General features: G+C 42.2%; 1 protein-coding gene across 4 annotated transcripts in view; it reads left to right on the top strand.

The window, feature by feature from the left end:
- GAB3 (GRB2 associated binding protein 3) overlaps window positions 1-19,249 on the top strand; it is a 107,392-nt gene that overhangs the window by 50,827 nt on the left and 37,316 nt on the right. For 2 of the 4 annotated variants that reach the window (XM_049872397.1, XM_049872399.1), the window contains exons 2-4: window positions 8,893-9,196; window positions 12,011-12,230; window positions 12,813-13,294. In XM_049872397.1, the coding sequence (XP_049728354.1) occupies window positions 8,893-9,196; window positions 12,011-12,230; window positions 12,813-13,294 (1,006 nt within the window). The remainder of the gene's footprint in view (window positions 1-8,892; window positions 9,197-12,010; window positions 12,231-12,812; window positions 13,295-19,249) is intronic. The other 2 variants (XM_049872400.1, XM_049872398.1) reach the window with 2 other exon arrangements.

Genomic DNA, 19,249 nt, shown 5'->3' on the forward strand with positions numbered 1-19,249 from the left:
CATTTTCTGGTTTTCAGTTAAAAGTCTGGCACCAGGCCTTGCTTGACTGCCTAAGTTCTAGCTTAGAGACCGTGACTATCAGGTTCACCATCATATCCCTGGATCCTAGCACATAAATTTGTGATGAGTAAATCCTGGTGATTAGGTTATAAACCCACAAATCTTATCATGTTTCAAGAGTAGTGTTTTTAACTTAGGTCTATGACTCCATGAAATCAGGTATGGAATGTTTTCATTTCAACAGGTATTTACTGAATGACTACATATTCTGTGCCAGGAACTATTCTAGGCCCAGACAAGGCCTCTGCCACCCAGGAGTTCACATTCTAGTGGTTATTGGTGGGGAATCAGACAGTAAACCTCAAACAAGAAAAATACCAGTTGATGAAAAGTGGAATGAAGAGAGTTAAAATAGGGTGATATGGTAGATAATGACTGTGTGGCTGGCCACTTTTATTTGGATGATCAAGGAAGGTCTCTGAGGAGGTGACAATTCAGTTTAGGTTTCAGTGACAGGAAGCTGAGATCTGCATGACATCCATTCACAGATCTGGTGAAAGAGTATTCTCACCCAGAAGCAAGGACAAGTAGGACAAAGGCCCCAAGATGGAAAGGAGATTTTGTATGTTCAGGAATGGCAAAAAGGCCAGTGCAAAAGAGCAAGAGAATGGTTGAGATGAAGTGGGAGAGATAGTCAGGGCAAATTCATGGGGGACTTTCTAGGTTTAAGAGTTTGGCTTTTATTATTAAGGCATTGGGAAGCTTTTGGAAGGTGTTAACAAGGGGAGCGACATGATCTGATATATGTTTTTAAAAGGTCATTGACTTACCTGTTGAGAAGAAATTTATGGGGAAAGTGAGTGAATGTGGGAAGACTAGAAGCTATTTCTGTTACCCAGGTAACAGAGAGACAATGGTGACTTGGACTAGGGTGGTTGTGGTGGGGGTGGGTGGAGAGAAGTGGAATGGTTTGGAATACTTGAAAGTAGAGTCAATGAAACTTGCTAATGGTTTGGATGTGGTGAGTGGAATCAAGAATCACTCCGAGGTTTTGGATTTAGAAAATGAATGGATGGTGGTTCAATTTACTGAGATATTGGAAGGCTGGGGAAAAGAGCACATTTGAGGGGCATGAAATCAAGAGCTTAGTTTTGAGTATGTTAAAGTTTGAGAAACCTCTTAGATATATAAGTGGAGATGCCAGTTAGATGGTTGGTTATATGGGTCTAACGGTCTTGGGAAAGATCCAGCCTGGAAAAATAAATTTGGAAATCATCATCAAATAGGTGGTATTTAAAGCAATGAGGGTGAAGCCCAGTTACCTTTGGAAAGGGGACCTGACTGCCTTTATGCATCACAGTCCACAGATGTTCTTGTTAAAAATGCACATTCCTTGTCCCCAAGCCAGGCTTTGTTAGGTGGTTAAGATCTATGGCTGCTAACCAAAAAAGGGTCAACAGTTTGAATCCATCAGCCACTCCTTAGAAACCCTATGGGGAAGTTGTACTGTGTTCTATAGTGTCACTAGGAGTTGGACTTGACGGCAACGGGTTTTGGAGGTGAGGTCCAGGAATGTGCATTTTAATAGCTCCTCAGGTGATTCGGTTCATTTTCTTCCAAGTTCGGGCAGTTTGCATTGCCTTGACTTCTGGTTTAATTTCTGTCTAATATGTTGTTATGCCCAGCCAATGAATTTTTCATTTCAGTTATTGTACGTTTTACATCTAAAAGTTCTATTTCGTTTTTTTCTATATATTCCATTTCTCTCCTCATGTTTGTTTTCCTTTCAATCTTGAACACATTTATAATAGCTATCTTAAAATTCTTATCTGCTTATTCCATCATCTCTGTCATTTTTGAGTCTCCATTGACTGATTGTTCTGATTATGAGTCACGTTTTCCTGCTTTTTTATTTTTAGTTATTTTTGGATGCTGTACATTGTAAATATTATATTGTTGAGTGTCTGAATTTTGTTGTCTTCCCTTAAAGAATGTTGAACTCTGTTTTGGCAGGCAGTTCAGAAACTTGCCAATCCAGCTTGATCATTTCAAAGCTTCATTTTAAGCTTTCTAAGGGCAGATTTGTTGTTGTTGGGTGCCATCAAGTCATTTTTGACTCATAGCAACCCCATGTGACAGAGTAGAACTGCCCCATAGGGTTTTCTTGGCTGTAATCTTTATGGAAGCATGTCACCAGGTCTTTCTCCTGTGGGGCCGCTAAGTGGGCAGGTTTAGGGTAGCCTATTCTTATTCTGTAGAAGCAGGGGTGGTGAAACTTCATCTCACTTACTTTGGATGTGTTAGCTGGATGGACCAATCCCTGGAGCAGGACATCATGGTTGGTAGAGGGTGAGAAGAAAAAAGGAAGACACTCGAGGAAATGGATTGGTACAGTGACTGCAACACTGGGCTCAAACACAACAACAGTTGTGAAGATGGCGCAGGAATGAGCATCATTTAGTTCTGTTACACGTAGGGTGGCCATCAGTCAGAACCAACTCCAGAGCAGCTAACGACAACAACATACTCTAGGGCTAGTTTGAGCCTGCCCCTACTCCTAAGATGTGGTCTTCCAGGGGTCTCTACTGAGTGTTCCAGTACTACTGTGGCAGCTCTCAGCTCTGATAGTTACTCAGTTTGTGGCTCCCAGGTAGTTGTTCTTGGATTTGCCTCATAGGGTTTCACCCTACACAAGTACATGCTAGTATTCAGCTGAAGTCTCAAGGGAACCCACATGTAGATTTCTGGAGATATTTCTCTGCATAGCTCCCTCCTCTCTTGTGCTTTTCCCAGCCACCTCAGCCATCCAGAATTCTGATCTCAGCTTCTCAACTCCAGGAGATTGCCATGCTCTGTTTGGGATCCCCCTAGCTGCACTGAGGTCCTGAATGTGCCTCCAGGCAGAAAGTCCGGGCAGTCATAGGGCACGCCTCGTTTGTTTACCTTCTCACAGAGACCACAGCCCCACACTGACTGAAAGGAGTTGTTTCACAGATTTGGTCCAGTTTTCCAGTTGGAGGGCAAGTTCAGTCCCAGGTACACCAATGTGATTCTTGCAGGTGATTCAGTTTGGATTCAAGTCTAAGTCCCCAGATCCTATGTCTTTTCACCTGAACACTAAAGTGGCAGCAGTTCTCCGAGCCTGCCCTTGCACAGGATCCACCTCAGCCTGTAGATGCCTTTGATTAACCTGGTGGGTGACTATTAAGAAACAAACTAGGAGATTGAAATCAGCAAATTGGATTGTTTAAAAGGAGAACAGCTCAGAGCTTTCACTCTCAGAAAGATGGATGGAATTCAATTACTCCTCGAATAATGCCATAAAAACTAGCAGGCCTATGGCCTAGACACATATTCCTGGAGGAGTTCAGTTTTAGCCTCCCTCAGATTCTAGAAATGAACACAAACATTTTTCCACATGGTTACAGGATGTTGCAGTTTTTTTGTTTTTTTGGAGATGATACTGGTGGGATGGTAATGAGTCAGCATTGTGACTGTGGCAGGAAAGTCTGATGGGAAACTGATCTTTTGATTGTCAGAGCTAGAAAAGCCTTCAGAGCCCACCAGTTCAACCCCATCATTGTATAGTGGGGTGATGTGGGCTCCAGAAGGGGAGACGCAATTTCCCCAGGGCAAGTTGTTGCCACGTGCCCTGGGGACCAACAGTCACGTTGTCATTTTACAAACTACTTTCAAATTGATAATGTTGCGCTGTCCATTTCTCTTTGGTTTACTGCAATTACCCCATAAGGGACGCAGGGCAGGGTTTATTATCTCCATTTACAAATGTGTACAGAAGTTGAGTTAATTGCTCAAGGTCACGCAGGAAGTCAGTAGAAGAATCAGCACTTTTTTATATACTCCATTCTCTGAGTAATAGTTGTAGATACTTGCTCTTCAGTAAGAGACCCCAGCACCTGGGTCCTCGCATCCTCTGTGCTGAACTGTTCACCTCAACCCTTTTTGCTACTTCCCGACCTGATTCTGAACTTCTTAGTTCCAGACCCCTTGACTCGTCTCTTATTTACACCCTGACACGCCCTCCTCAGGTCTGGTATTTGATACTGTCCCTCTAGCATTGACCTCTGCCCTTCTTCCTCAACCTGTGAGCTTACCAACTCTCTTGACATTCCTAGCACCCTTTTTCCTTATATGCCTGGCACAGTGTCTGACACATAGCAGGCACTCAGTAAATATTTGTTGAATGAATCCATGAATATGCCCTGTCCAGAAAAAAAAAATATTGTGCTTTAGGTGAAAGTTTAAAGCTCAAGTTAGTTTCTCATACAGAAATTTATACACGTTGTTATGTGACCCTAGCAGCTATCCCTGTAATGTGACTGCACACTCCTTTTCACTCCGGACTTCCTGTGTCCATTTAACCAGCTCCTGTCCCTTTCTGCCTTCTCATCTTGTCTCTGGACAGGAGCTGCCCGTTTAGTCTCGTGAATCCACTTGAGCTAAGAAGCACATTCTTCACGAGTATCATTTTATGTCTTATAGTCCAGCCTATTCTTTGTCTGAAGAGTTGGTTTCATGAATGGTTTTAGTTCTGGGTTAACAGAGAGTCCAGGGGCCATGTCTTCTGGGGTCCTTCCAGTCTCAGTCAGACCATTAAATCTGGTATTTCTGTTAGAATTTGAGTTCTGCACCCCACTTTTCTCCTGTTCCGTCAGGGACTCCCTGTTGTGTTCCCTGTCAGGGTAGTCGTTGTTGGTAGCCAGGCACCATCTAGTTCTTCCAGTGTCACGATGATGGAGTCTGTGGGTTATGTGGCCCTTTCTGTTTCTTGGGCTCATATTTTCCTTGTGTCTTTGGTGTTCTTCATGCTCCGTCGCTCCAGGGGAGTTGAGATCAATTGAGGCATCTTAGATGGCCACTTGCTAGTGTTTAAAACCCCAGATGCCATTCTCCAAAGTGGGATGCAGAACGTTTTCTTAACATAGCCCCTTGCTACTCTGTCCCTCGAAGTGTTTGGTTGTATTCAGGAAACGTCTTAGTTTTTGGATTAGTCCAGTTGTGCTGACTTCCCCTGTATTGTGTGATATCCTTTCCTTTACCTAAGATAATTCTTTTCTACTATCTAGTTAGTAAATTCTCCTCTCCCTCCCTCCCCACCCTCGTAACCATCAAAGAATGTTTTCTTCTGTGTTTAAACCTTTTCTTGAGTTCTTATCATAGTGGTCCCAGAGGAATTTTTTTTTTAATCTTTACTTTATAAGAAAATACAAATAGAGTAAACAACATAAAACGAATGCATGGCTTAATGGAATATTATAAGGTGAGCCCCCTTGTAACCACCATCCATTTGAGAAATAGAAGTCCCTCCATAAGACATCACAACCTCCTCTTCCTCCCCATCGGTAACTACTATCTTGACTTACATGGGATCTCTTCTTTGCGTTTTAAAATATTTTTATCACTCAAATGAGCATCCATAGGCACTATAGTTTAGACTTGCACATTAAAATTTTTTTGATGTATTTTAAGTCTCATTTAATCTATAAATTCCCCTCCTGCCCCTTTGTTTTCCATATCACTAATCAGTGAAGAACCTGGACCTTTGACCTGCAGAGTTTCCCCTCATGGTGCAGTTCAGCTTGTCTCTCCACCCTTGTGTTCCCTGCACATGGTTCCTGAATCCTTTGGGTGTGACCCTAGTCATATTTGTTTTATTGTAAAGAGCTGTTTTATCACATGCCTCCCCTTTACAGGAGCCTGTAAGCTTGGTGGAACAGGCCCATGGTCTCATCCACCTAACAAAAAGCTCAGAGAACACATTATTTCTACTTTTGCATAATCACAACTCTTTAGTAGAAATTGTAAAACCTGAGGTAGAACATGCTGGTGATTTCCCATGATTTAGCAAAAAGATTATGCTACATACTCTTCAAGTTGTTCTGTGACTATTTTTTTCTTTCTGCTCTCATGCCTACCTTCCAGCTGAACCTAACTGAAGCTTCATGCCTTGTCCATCTTGAGGCTTTGTACATGCTGCTTCCTCTGTCAGCGCTTAGCCATCACTTCCTTCTGGATTCAGTGCCCTGATAGAGATGTCTTTTATGTTCCTATAGCCTCTTGATTTTCCCTTAACATAGCCCTTATCACACTGACTGCAATTGTCTGTCCATGTGCCCGCTCCCTGCCTCTCGCTGCTAGCCTGTGAGTGGCTCACTTCAGTTTCCCAAGCCTGCATAGTGTCCGGCATATTAGTAAGCTATCAACAGGTATTTGTTGAATGAATGAAACAAACCCAAACTTGTTCCTTTTCTCCCTGGCACTCCTACTGCTCCTGGTTGACTCCTCTACCCCGGGTTGAAATCTATGTCTAAACAGTGGGCTCTTTTAGGGACCAACTCTATCCCCCTTCTCTATCTCCATCATCTAGCAAGATGCTTGGTGTTGAGTAAGCACTGAATAAATAAACTCTTGATGTTACTTTTTCTCCCTGAAATCATTATTAATGGATAAGAAATCTACTGTTTCCATAAAACTAAGATTGGTTAATGTGAAACTTATTTCTGTGCTCAGTTCAGCTTTTAGAATCATTTTTGGGAAGTGTAACAAAGTTCCTCTTCACATTTCCCCACCAGATTGGCCTTTGGAAAGTTTGGGGTCCCCTATTCTCACCATGAAAGCTTTTCTTAGCAAGCACACATTGCACTCTCCCAGCCCTGGGCCCCTTTCATGGGTCCACCCCATCTCAGGGAGCATGGGGACTAGGTCTGACGTTGATGTTTGCCTCAGTCCCTGCCAGACGCCCAAGCATCTCATTTTCTGTGCTCTTAACCCCACAACAACAGTTCATGCTAGCACACAAAGCAAAGACTCAAGCTCCCAGCTCACAGTCTGTCTCTCCTTCCCTACTCCTTCCTTATTCTCAGTGGCATCACTTTCATCCAATGCCATGTTTTTGCAGCAGGAGTTTTTCGAATCATTAATCTCTCTCTCTCCTGGGTCACTCATACGAACATATGAACATACTGTTATTTCTCTTGTCTTAAAAACGCACTGACTTAACCACACTGTCTTGTCCGTCTCTTGAGTGACCAACCCTCTTCTCAGAGTTTTATGCTGTCTGTAAAGGTTTTGCCTGCCAAGCACTGTTTTGCCCTCCCTGTCCGACTTGGAGGGACTGCCAACTTCCTGCTGGCTGCATCTTGCCACAGCCTCCAAGGGTTTTTTTCTTGTGAAGGCATAATTGTGGGTCATTTGTGATGGCTGGCTGTCCACTCTTTAGTACTTCTTTGGACTCTTGACAGCCTCAGGGAAGGAACTGATAACACCCAAATGGCTGCTTGTCCTCTTTCCCTGGCCTCTCGGTCAGAGCCAGTGGGCTTACCAAAGTGTCAGGCATAAATGAAGCTAAAGATACAAAAGACTTCCTGTCCTAGTGGTCACCATGCTTCCTGGCAGAATCCAGTACTTCCTGCCATCACACATGCCACTACACAGGAGAGAAAACCACAAAGGCCATAAACCTCTCCCCTTGCATTTGCTAACTGCAGTGCCAAGCATCTTCGATGGAGGAAAGCCCTACAGTCAGCCCATCATCCTAAACCCGAGAAGACACGAAACTCCAAGAAGTTCTCCATTTTCTTCTCCCTGGCTCCAGGAGAGGGCCAGGGTAGTTGGCAGATGCAGAAAGCTCTAGTCAGTTGCAGATACCTCTTTCTCTAGGCCTCATACCCTTGGAGGTAGTTCAACCATGTATCTGATGGGATCTGCACCCCTTCTTTGTCCTGAATCAAGATGGTACTGTCTGCAGCAAAACATTGGAGGTCAAAGAGTGAGTGGAGTCGAAGGGCCCAAGGTCCTAGTTCTCAGTCTAGTCTAAAGCTCTCAGTGCCTTGTTGAGAAACACTATAAGAATTGAAAGTAACTTTCTTTAGTGCAATAGGAATCCTGGAAAGAGCCAAGCCTTAAGGTAAGATGACCAGGAAAAGCTCAGTCCATGATAGCCTTAGGCCAGACAGTTCCTGTCCCCTGCTCCAATTCTGTATGACAAGCAAAACACACATAATTTCAGATGTCCCCTAGGGGACTTATGTCAACCCTGGTTGAAAAACACTGTGACTTAGGAGATAGATGCACAAGTGTCTCCCATCTTTAAAAACAACCACTTGACCACAGAAGTCTCCTCCCCTTTAGAGCCAGCCATCTCTAGAGAGTTCGCTATACTTACCCTTTCTACTTTTTTACTTTACATGCATTACTGACCCTTCCGTTGCCACCAAGTGTTCTTATTATAAAATAATTCAATAATATGGAAACATGTAAAAGGCAGTATAATGCAGGTGATTAGGAGTGTGGGTTTTGGGATCACACTGCCTGGTTCAAATCCGTTTCTACAGCTGCTTAGCTGTGTGATTTTGGGACATTGCTTAACTTCTCTGAACCTCAGTTTTAGCCTATGTAAAATGGAAATAATAATAACCACCTCTCCAAAAGGATAGTTTTGGAGATTAAATGAGTTGCCGTAATTATATAAATTTTTTTTTTATATACGCACTTAGCAAAGGGTCTTGCCCATAGAAAGTATAACCAGCCACTCTACTTAATTCTCTTAGAATTCTATTTGGAAACAAAAGGTATACATATTGGGAAGGAAGAAATAAAACTGTCTTGGTTCACAGATTGTCAATGTAGAAAATTCCAAAGAATTGACCAAAAAACAATTATGGAAGGGTTACAGGAGACGAGGTTAATATACAAAAGTCAATTGCTTTCCTATATACTGGGGTTGAACAATTAGAATAAAAATAGTCCAAAGCTGGATAGACTTTGTACGTCATCAGTCGAATGGCCAATTTGCATCTCTTTTGCTGCCCTTGTCATGAAGTTGGTTCTTGGCAGAGCCAAGTAATTCCTTGTTGATTTGCCTCTTTGCAGGCCTGGCGAAAGCGCTGGTTTGTCCTCCGGCGGGGCCGCATGAGTGGCAACCCCGACGTCTTGGAATACTACAGGAACAAGCACTCCAGCAAACCTATCCGCGTGATAGACCTCAGTGAGTGTGCAGTGTGGAAGCATGCGGGCCCAGGCTTCGTTCGGAAAGAATTTCAGAATAATTTTGTGTTCATTGTCAAGACCACTTCACGTACATTCTATCTGGTGGCCAAGACTGAGGAAGAGATGCAGGTCTGGGTGCATAGCATCAGTCAGGTCTGCAACCTCTGCCGCTCGGAGGATGGTGCAGGTGAGAGCTGACCCAGGGCTCCTGCATGCTGAGGGGTGGTCTGGAGTGCTGCACTCACTCGGGGAACCTACTGCAGGAAAATGGGTGGAAGTGCTGGACTTGCTCATTTACATCAGCGCTGTCCCCCCATTTCCCATCAAGCACAGTACTTTGCAATTCCTAGAGACTACACTCTTTCAGCTGCTTCTAAGGTTCATGGCCAAATGTGAGAAGGCAGGATCCATCCACAAACTGAGCATTACTCTCATTCAGCTGTAGTTGGGATGCAAGCAGTGAAAGTAAAATGCGGGTAAGGATGACCCACAGACTCTGATTTACCCCCATGATTTTCTAGAGATATCTAATAGCAAACTCTTTCCAAAGTTTGTAGAGATCCAGCTTTTCTAGTGCCTATTGGGTTATTGCAAGCCCTGGTGGCACAGTGGTTAAGAGTTTGGCTGCTAACCAAAAGGTCAGCAGTTCGAATCTACAAGCTGCTCTTTGGAAACCCTATGGGGCAGTTTTTCTCTATGCTGTAGGGTTGTTATGAGTCAGAATCTACTCGATGGCAATGGGTTTTTTTTATTGGTTTATTCAACACTAGAGGTAAAAAGAACTTGGCTATTTATCATAGACAGGAAGGAACTCCTCATGTTTTTTCTCAAGATTTCTACAAGGTTTTCTCAAGGTCTCTGCAGGGGAAATTAGGTATAAGTTTGCTTTAGGCCATTTCTGGGCACCAGCAGGAACAGGATTGTTGAGGTGATGGCTCATGTGCTCTAATGCTTGCACAAATCCACTTTCTATAAGTTGGTGTACATGTAACTATACGAATGAGCTCTCTGTCTCTCTCTCTTTCACATACACACATTTTCCTATGTAATATATCAGGGTTGCAATTCAATTCCCATTCCCTTCAAGAACTTTCTTGTTGAGCCCTGGGGCATCACTGCACCAGGCCTTGATCCTCAAACTATGGGATTGTGAATGTGGTTTCTTTCAGTCTTTAGTAGACAAAACCATACTCCTAAATCCCATGCTTTGCAGTGGCTTCAACATTTAAATGGTTACTGTATGCTTTCTATCATCTGCCACTGAAGTATCCACATTACAACCAAAACCAAAAACAAAACCGTTGCCATTGAGTTGTTTTCAACTCATAGCAACGTTCTAGGACAGAGTAGAACTGGCCCATAGGGTTTCCAAGGCTGTAATCTTTATGGAAGCGGATGGCCACATCTTCCTCCTGCGGAGCAGCTGGTGATTTGAACTGTCCACCTTTTGTTAGCAGCTGAGCACTTAGCCATTGCTAAGTGCCAGCAGGTGGCAATGAAGATTCAAAGTTGTGTGCTTTCTGGGGACGAAGTCGTTTTCTTTTCATGAACCAGGGAAGTAACATTGCTGAGCTTTGAGAGCACTCAGATAAAAGGAAATGAAGTGATGGCAAGTTCTTTATCCTTGGTACAACAGAGGAAGCTAACTTGCAAAGTTGCAGTAAGTCCATCCTGGCTTGAGTCTGACAGCATGCAAATCAAGCAGGGCCTACCCGATCAACTTCTCAGCTTTGCCACTGGCTCTCGCCTTGCCCCCCATTCCCTACCTTCAGCCCAAACTACATACATATTTGCACACCTTGTTCTGTTTCACTTCTGTTTCTTTCCTCATCCAGAAGTTATCCCAAGATATATATATGTAGTATATATGTCAGCAGGTCATGTATATGCTGGCCAGAAGCTCTATTAAATGCTTTATACACATTAACTCATCTTATCCTCATACTGATCCTGTGACATATGTAGTGTTATCATCTCCACTTGCCAGAGAAGGTGGTAACTTGCCCAAGGTCACAGTGGTTTGGTAGTGGAGTCTGGAGTTGACCTTGGGCAGTTTTGGGCTGCTCTTAGAATCCTGAATTTCTGCTAATTCTCTTCCAAGGGGAAATAAAGGCAAGCTTTTCACCGAGAGTTTCTGATCTGGAGTTCTCATCAGCTTCTGATCTAGATTCATCTTGAGGGCTGTTTTCAGAGGCGATGGGGAAAATGTTATGCTCCTTGCGAAATGTGGGCTTTTCCAACCATCCTTCGTTTTACTTAATAACAATCATGGAGAATATTCTTTATTTGTGTGTTATTCGTCTGTCTCCTCTACTAGAATGTAAATCTAATGAAGGCAGAATCTTTGTCTCAGCTGTATTGTCAGTGTTAGAACAGTTCCAGGCACCTGTTAGATGCAGTAGTAGGTCTTCTATATGGACATATATAGGCATATGTGGCTGCAACAATGGGCTCAAACATAGCACCAGTTGTGAGAATGGCACAGGACTGGGCAGTGTTTCATTCTGTTGTACATAGTGTTGCTTATGAGTTGGAACCGACTCAATGGCACCTAACAACAACAGGCATATCTATCTATATATACGTACATATGTGCATACATGCATATGTAAGGACAAACATTCATATGTATGTGTATATATATATTTGTACATGTACATATATATGTATTTGTTGAATGAATAAACAATGATGTGGGGTGGCTCATGAGGGCCCTAAAGGAACTGTGTGGAGACTATGTAACTGCAGGTTTTTAGGCCAAGAAAGCTTGTTTTTTAAACTTTTAATTGATTCAACACTTCACTCTTGGAACATTGGCCTTCTTTTCTCAGACATTGTTTATAAAAAAAAAATATATAGCTTGGGGAAATGGTCTTCTCCATCAGTACAACACCAGCTGTGATTTGCATCTTATATTTGGCTTCTGAGCTGCTGTTTGACAAATTGTGAGTGAGTGTTATAGCCATTTTTCAAATGTTAACCTGGGAAATTATTTCTCCAGCAGATTCTGTGGAGAGCCTCTCTCACACGCCCTCCTCCCTCCAGCCTTCCCCTGCTAGCTCCCTTCATACCGCCCAGGCTGCCAGGTCCTCCTTGCAAAGAGATGACCCAAGTGCTAATACCTCAGCCACTGAGGAAACCAGAAGTGAGTCAGATTTTCTCTTCCTTCCTGATTATCTGGTTCTGTCCAACTGTGAGACTGGAAGACTACACCATACCAGGTATGCTTATGCCCAGACTTCTCTCTGAGCTGGGTCTCTTAATGTGCTGTCCTCTTACCAGAGCCCATACTACCTCCTCTTGTGGAGTCTGTTGCTGAGATGCTGTCTGTGTGCTTGTCCAAATCAGTCCTTTTAGCTGTAGCATATTCTAGTGGGTGGGTCTGCCCTCACCTCTCTTCCTACAGCTGCCAAGGTAGGGACAGATCACTGTCAATAGCTGTGAAAAAATGAAGCATGCAGCATACTAAACAAAATGAGTCATGTGTTTCAGCATTGTGGCTTTCATTTCTACCCTTGTGTTTTCATATGTATCAGATGTTTATGAGATGAAAAAAAAAATCAATAAATTATTTTTACATGTACCAGAGGGCTTAGCATAACTTGGTATATGGCTATACAAGTAGAACAAGAAGTGCTTTTAGAGGAATGGGAAGGAAACCAGCGTGTGTTTTGTGATAGGTAGATTACTTTCTTCTTCAGATTTCTGCAAAGGGTGGTGTCAGTAGTGTCACTGTGATACTAACTGCAGCCACCAGGGATTTGCAATTGTTCTATCAAACTTTCATGTTTTTCTTCCCTCAGTCTACCCACGAGATGTGATAGCTGGTCAAATTCAGACCGCTCATTGGAACAGACTTCATTTGATGACGTTTTTGTTGACTGCCTGCAGTTGCTACCCTCCAGTAACTTGATGTACTCCTCATGCCATGGGACTGGATCTCAGGAGGTACCTTCCACAAAGTCTCAGGCTGCTCTGATCAGGAGTAAAGAATTCAATGGGCCATCCAAGGACCACTTGTCATCTTCACCATTGCTGGAAACTTCCTTAAATTCCACCATTCAGGTAGATAAAAACCAAGGTTCCTTGCCCTGTGGGGTAAAAGAACTAGACATTATGTCCAATACTCCACCTCCCCGCCCCCCTAAGCCAAGCCATCTCTCTGAACGGTGCCAAGAGGAGCAGCTCCTGTGGAGTGGGCACAGCAGCATCAAGAACCCAGAATGCTCTATGGTTCCAAGAAGAATCTCTCTCTCTGGTTTAGATAACGTGAGAACCTGGAAAGGTAAGTGTTGAACGCTAAGATTCAGGTACAGAGAGAAGCCTGGGCAAGGACTGCTTGGCCTGGATCCTCTTCACATCTTGTGTCCACATGAGAACTTCTCCCAGTGTCCCTTGCTCAAACCAGCCTGGTTTCCTAATGGGGCCAGGCACTTTGTAGAAGTACACAGCCTGAATATTAGCAACTGTCCTACTCTCAGGGTCCCCCTCCTTTGAGACTAACCATCAGGAGAGATACTTGGTTTCCTATAGATGCTGAAAGAAGTCATAGCCCTGGTCCCTTAGCTATGCCCCTGCCTGTGGGATGGGCTCCCTACCTGAGACAGCTCCTGGTGTTTGTTTGGAGTTACTTGGGAGCCCCCTTGGTATAGAAGGTGATGTCTTTTGCTTCAGCTCGGCCCCATCCCAATCTTTGCCTCTCACAGGCATAGTGAGGGCTGAGACTGTAGTTCATAGCTCCTTCCATCCACTTTTCAACAATCCCATTAGCCTCATTCAGTGTCTCACCTGATGTGTTCTTTCCAAATTCTAACTGGCTACACACTAGTGATGTAACGTTTGGTCAAGCCATCCACATCAGTGTAATGCTAATGCAGCCTCATCAGCTCAGTCCATTGCCGTGGCCTCTAGAGCCCTCTTTTGCCTTTCTCTGTAATGCCGTCTATTCTCCCTGGGTTGCCTTGCAATTTCACTTACAGCACCGTCTTCTGCCACCCTTATCCTCCACCTGGATCTCTCTGGCCTTCAGATGCTGGCTGGTGCAGGCCCACACGAGCCCCCTTGGTGTGACTTTTTGGTACCCTCTTCTTTACTGCTTCCCTGCGCCTCCTCACTTTCTGCTATGACCCAACCCACCTGAGCATTTTACTCTTCTCTCTTATGTTGGCCTGTCTCTCTCAGACACACACGCGCACGCACACATGCTCCATATATAATAACCTTCGTGCCACTGCCTACTAAGGCCCTGTTTTAAAATAATTATGGAAGTTTAAGCAGAATGCAAACTCATTTCCAAATTGTATAAATTTCTCATTCTGACCTCCCCCAGTGTCCCTAGTGATGTGACCATTACACATGTTGCTTGATGTGGAATGGGTGTGCGCTGATTACACAAAGGATCTGAACATGTGGACAGTGAACAAAAGGGGAAAGCTGAAAGAGTAGAAAGTGAAATGAGTAAAGTCAGTAAGGTATAGAATATGAGAATGAATTAAGTCTTAAAAGTAAGAACCAAAAATTGAAATAATTTGGAGTTTTAATACAGACAAAACAATTAGCTTTTGTTCTTTCAAATAAAGGCAAACAAAGGCTAAAATTAATAAAAAAGTAAATAAAATAAGGGTTTTCATCATGTAACAAAGACAAAAACAAGAGTGAATAGAAACCAAATGGGTACAATAAAGCAGAGGGAACAAGTAAAATTTATTGTTCTGCCTTGCCCATTTAGATCTACCTGGAACTGATGTTTGTGCATGGCAGGAGAGAGGGGTTGAGGCTCATTTTTGTCCGTGTGACTATCCAATGACCTGAAAAAGTCATTGTGTTTCCATAGCTCTCCAGGGCTACCTCTGTCATAAATTAAGTGCCTGAGTATGTGAAGTTCTGCATCTGAGCTCTGTTTTCTATTTCATGTCGTGCACTACAGTTTCTAGGAATTTAGCCCACAGTTGCTATAAGGACAGTATTGGGACAGCAACACTATATGAATGTGGACTGTATGGTAATTGTAATATTTGTAATATTTGTAGATGGTATAAATTGGTTCAGCTCCTCTGAAGGACAATTTAAGTTACAGAAATACTTACACATGTGCAAAATAAATTATATACATGGTTTACCATTGCAAAGAATGTGTGAAAGAAAATATTTATGAATTAACCTAAATGTCCACCTATAGAGAACTGGTTAAATAAATTACTCTACATCCACTCAATAAAATACTTCATAACTATAAAAAAGATACTTGGGTTACTATAAAAGGTTCATAAATATATTTTTTCTCTATGCATAAATACGATTTCTCCAAATATTTTTTCTTCTCTTTCTGTCCTCTCTTTCTGGGACTGATAATGTGCGTCTGTTGGTACGCTTGATGGTGTTTCACAGGTCTCTTAGGCTTTGGTCATTTTTCTTCATTCTTTGTTCTTCCTGCTTTTCAGACTAGGTAATCTCAGTTGACCCATCTTCCAGTTTACTGATTCTTCTGCCAGCTCACATCTGTTGAGCCTCTGTTTTTTTTTTTTTTTCTAGTTGCCATTGAGTTAATTCTGACTCATGGTGACCCCATGTGTGTCAGAGTAGAACTGTGCTCCATAGAGTTTTCAATGCCTGATTTTTTGGAAGTAAATCACTAGGCCTTCCTTCTGAGGTGCCTCTGGGTAGACTTGAACTGCCAGCCTTTCAGTTAGTAGCCAAGCACTTAATTGTTTGCACCACACAGGGACTCCGATAAGTGAATTTTTAATTTCAGTATTGTACTTTTCAACTACAAAATTTTCATTTGCTTCTTCTTTTTCTTATAATTTCTATCTCTTTATTGATGAATGATTGTTATACATTCTTTCCTTTAATTATTTAAACATGGCTTTCTTTAGCTCTTTGAATATATTTATGATAAAACCAAAACCAAACTTGTTGCCGTCAAGTCAATTCCAACTCATGGTGACCCACAGGACAGAGTAGAACTGCCCCGTAGGGTTTCCAAGGAGCACCTGGTGGATTCAAACTGCTGACTTTTTCGTTAGCAGCCAAACTCTTAACCACTACACCACCAGAGTTCCATGTTTATAATTGCTGCTTTAAAGTCTTTGTTTGCTAATTCCAATGTCTAGACATTCTCAGAGACAGTTTTTAGTTGACTGCTTTTTTTTTTCATACTTTCTGTTTCTTTGCATACATTGTAATTTTTTTGAAAACTGGACATTTTAAATAATATATTTTAGCAGCTCTGGATTCTGATCCCCTCTTGGTGGTGTGATTCTTGCTATTTGTTTGACCAGTGACTTGCCTGGACTAATTCTGAAGATTCTATCTCTATGCACAGTATGTGGCTGCCAAAGACTATGCTCAGTTCTTATATTTTATAATCTTTGTTTTTATTTTTATGGCTGGCTTCCTGGGGATCACCTCTGGGTCAGCATATCTTAGTACTCAGCCATTTGTTGGTCAGAGGTTGTGCCAAAACTTTTGAGCCAGTAAGACTTCTGCCTTTTGCCAATAGATCTGTGTTTGGGTTGGGAAACACATCCAAAGTTCAGACTGTTTACAAGTCTGTCCCAGCTCTTACTTTCCATGTGGCAAGGTCTCATATTCTTCCAGGGATAAGTAGATAGATTGGATTCTCTTTGACCTTTCCTGATTGGACATGGATTGCACATGAACCCAGTCTTCTAGACCCCTAGGGATGGATGAGAACTTATCAAGGCACACTTTAGCAATATCATTCTTTACATTTCTGGCTAGATTTCTGTCTGTTCTGCTGTTCTGCTGCAGGCTACAACCAGTATCAAGACCTTGCACTATCTATAGTGTTGGCCTTCCCTAATTTTTTGCCACCAAGATTGTTACTGTTTTCAACAATGCTCAGGGGCCTGGGGCTTTATGTTCTCTATTTGAAATTGCCGCTACATGCCTGTCAGTTTGTTGTACTGTGATGGCTTGTTTGTTGCTGTGATATTGGAAGCTATGCCACAAATATTTCACATACCAGCAGGGTCACCCTTGGTGGACAGGTTTCAGCTGAGCTTCCAGTCTAAGAAAGACTAGGAAGAAGAACCCGGCAGTCTACTTCTGAAAAAACTGGCCAGTGAAAACCTTCTGAATAGCAGTGGAACATTATCTGATATAGGGCTAGAAGATGAGCCCCCCCAGGTTGGAAGGCACTCAAAATACAACTGGAGAGAAGCTGCCTCCTCAAAGTAGAGCCGACCTTAATGATGTGGATGGAGTCCAGGTTTTGGGTCCTTCATCTGCTGATGTGGCATGACTCAGAATGAGAAGAAACAGCTGCAAGCATCCATTAATAATTGGAACATGGAATGTACAAAGTATGACCGAGGAGAATTGAAAGTTGTCAAAAATGAAATGGAACACATAAACATCGACATCCTGGGCATTAGAGAGCTGAAAAGAACTAGTATTGGTTATTTTGAATCAGATAATCATGTAGTCTACAATGCCAGGAATGACAAATTGAAGAGTAATGGAATCACATTCATTGTCAAAAAGAAAATTTCAATATCCTGAAGTGCAATACTGTCAGTGATAGAATGATATCCATACACCTACAAAAAGACCAGTTAATATGACTATTATTCAAATTTACACACCAACCACTAAGGCCAAAGAGGAAGAAATTGAAGATTTTAACCAACTTCTTCAGTCTGAAATTGATCAAACATGCAGTAAGGATGCATTGATAATTACTGTCGATTGCAGTGCAAAAGTTGGAAATGAAGAAGGGTTGGTAGTTGAAAAATACGGCCTTAGTGATAGAAACGACGCTGGAGATCACATGATAGAATTTTGCAAGACCAACAACTTCTTCATCGCAAATACCTTTTTTCAACAACATAAGCAGTGACTCTACACAAAAAAAAAAAAAAATTTTTTTTTTTTATACACATGGACCAAGCCAAATGGAATACACAGGAACCAAATGGACTACATCTGTGGAAAGAGATGATGGAAAAGCTCAATATCATCAGTCAGAACAAGGCCAGGGGCCGACTGTGGAGCAGACCATGCATTGCTCATATGCAGGTTCAACTTGAAGCTGAAGAAAATTAGAACAAGTCCACGAGAGCCAAAGTATGACTTTGAGTATATACCAACTGAATTTAGAGACCACCTCAAGAATAGATTTGATACATTAAACACTAATGACCGAAGATCAGATGGGTTGTGGAATGATGTCAGGGACATCAACCGTGAAGAAAAAAGAGATCACTTAAAAGACAAGAAAGAAAAGACCAAAATGGATGTCAGAAGAGACTGTGAAACTTGCTCTTGAACATAGAGTAGCTAAAGTGAAAGGAAGAAACAATGAAGTAAAAGGGCTGAACAGAAGATTTCAAAGGGCAGCTCAAGAAGACAAAGGAAAGTATTATAATGAAATATGCAAAGACCTGGAGATAGGAAGCCAAAAAGGAAGAACATGCTCAGCATTTCTCAAGCTGAAAGAAGTGAAGAAAAATTTCAAGCCTCGAGTTGCAATATTGAAGGATTCTACGGGGAAATTATGAAACGACGCAGGAAGCATCAAAAGAAAATGGGAGGAATACACAGAGGCACTGTACCACAAAAAATTGGTTGACATTCAACCATTTCAGGAGGTAGAATATGATCAAGAACCAATGGTACTGAAGGAAGAAGTTCAAGCTGCACTGAAGGGAATGGCAAAAAACAGGGCTTCAGGGATTGACAGAATACCACTTGAGATGTTTCAACAAACAAATGCAGCACTGGAGGTGCTCACTCGTCTATGCCAAGAAATTTGAAAGTCAGCTACCTGGCCAGCCAACTGGAAGAGATCCATATTTGTGCCCATTTCAAAGAAAGGTTGATCCAACAGAATGTGGAAATTATTGAACAATTTCATTAATATCACACCCAAGTAAAATTTTGCTGAAAATATGAACAGATATATGCATCACCCATGTTCATTGCAGCACTGTTTACAATAGCAAAAGGATGGAAGCAACCAAGATGCCCATCAACGGATGAATGGATAAATAAATTATGGTATATTCACACAGTGGAATATTACGCATCAATAAAGAACAATGACGAATCTATGAAACATTTCATAACATGGAGGAATCTGGAAGGCATTATGCTGAGTGAAATTAGTCAGTTGCAAAAGGACAAATATTGTATAAGACCACTATTATAAGAACTGGGGAAATAGTTTAAACTGAGAAGAAAACATTCTTTTGTGGTTACGCGAGGGGGGAGGGTG

The sequence above is a fragment of the Elephas maximus genome, chromosome X (assembly GCF_024166365.1).
Source record: "Elephas maximus indicus isolate mEleMax1 chromosome X, mEleMax1 primary haplotype, whole genome shotgun sequence".
Classification (NCBI taxonomy): Eukaryota; Metazoa; Chordata; class Mammalia; order Proboscidea; family Elephantidae; genus Elephas; species Elephas maximus.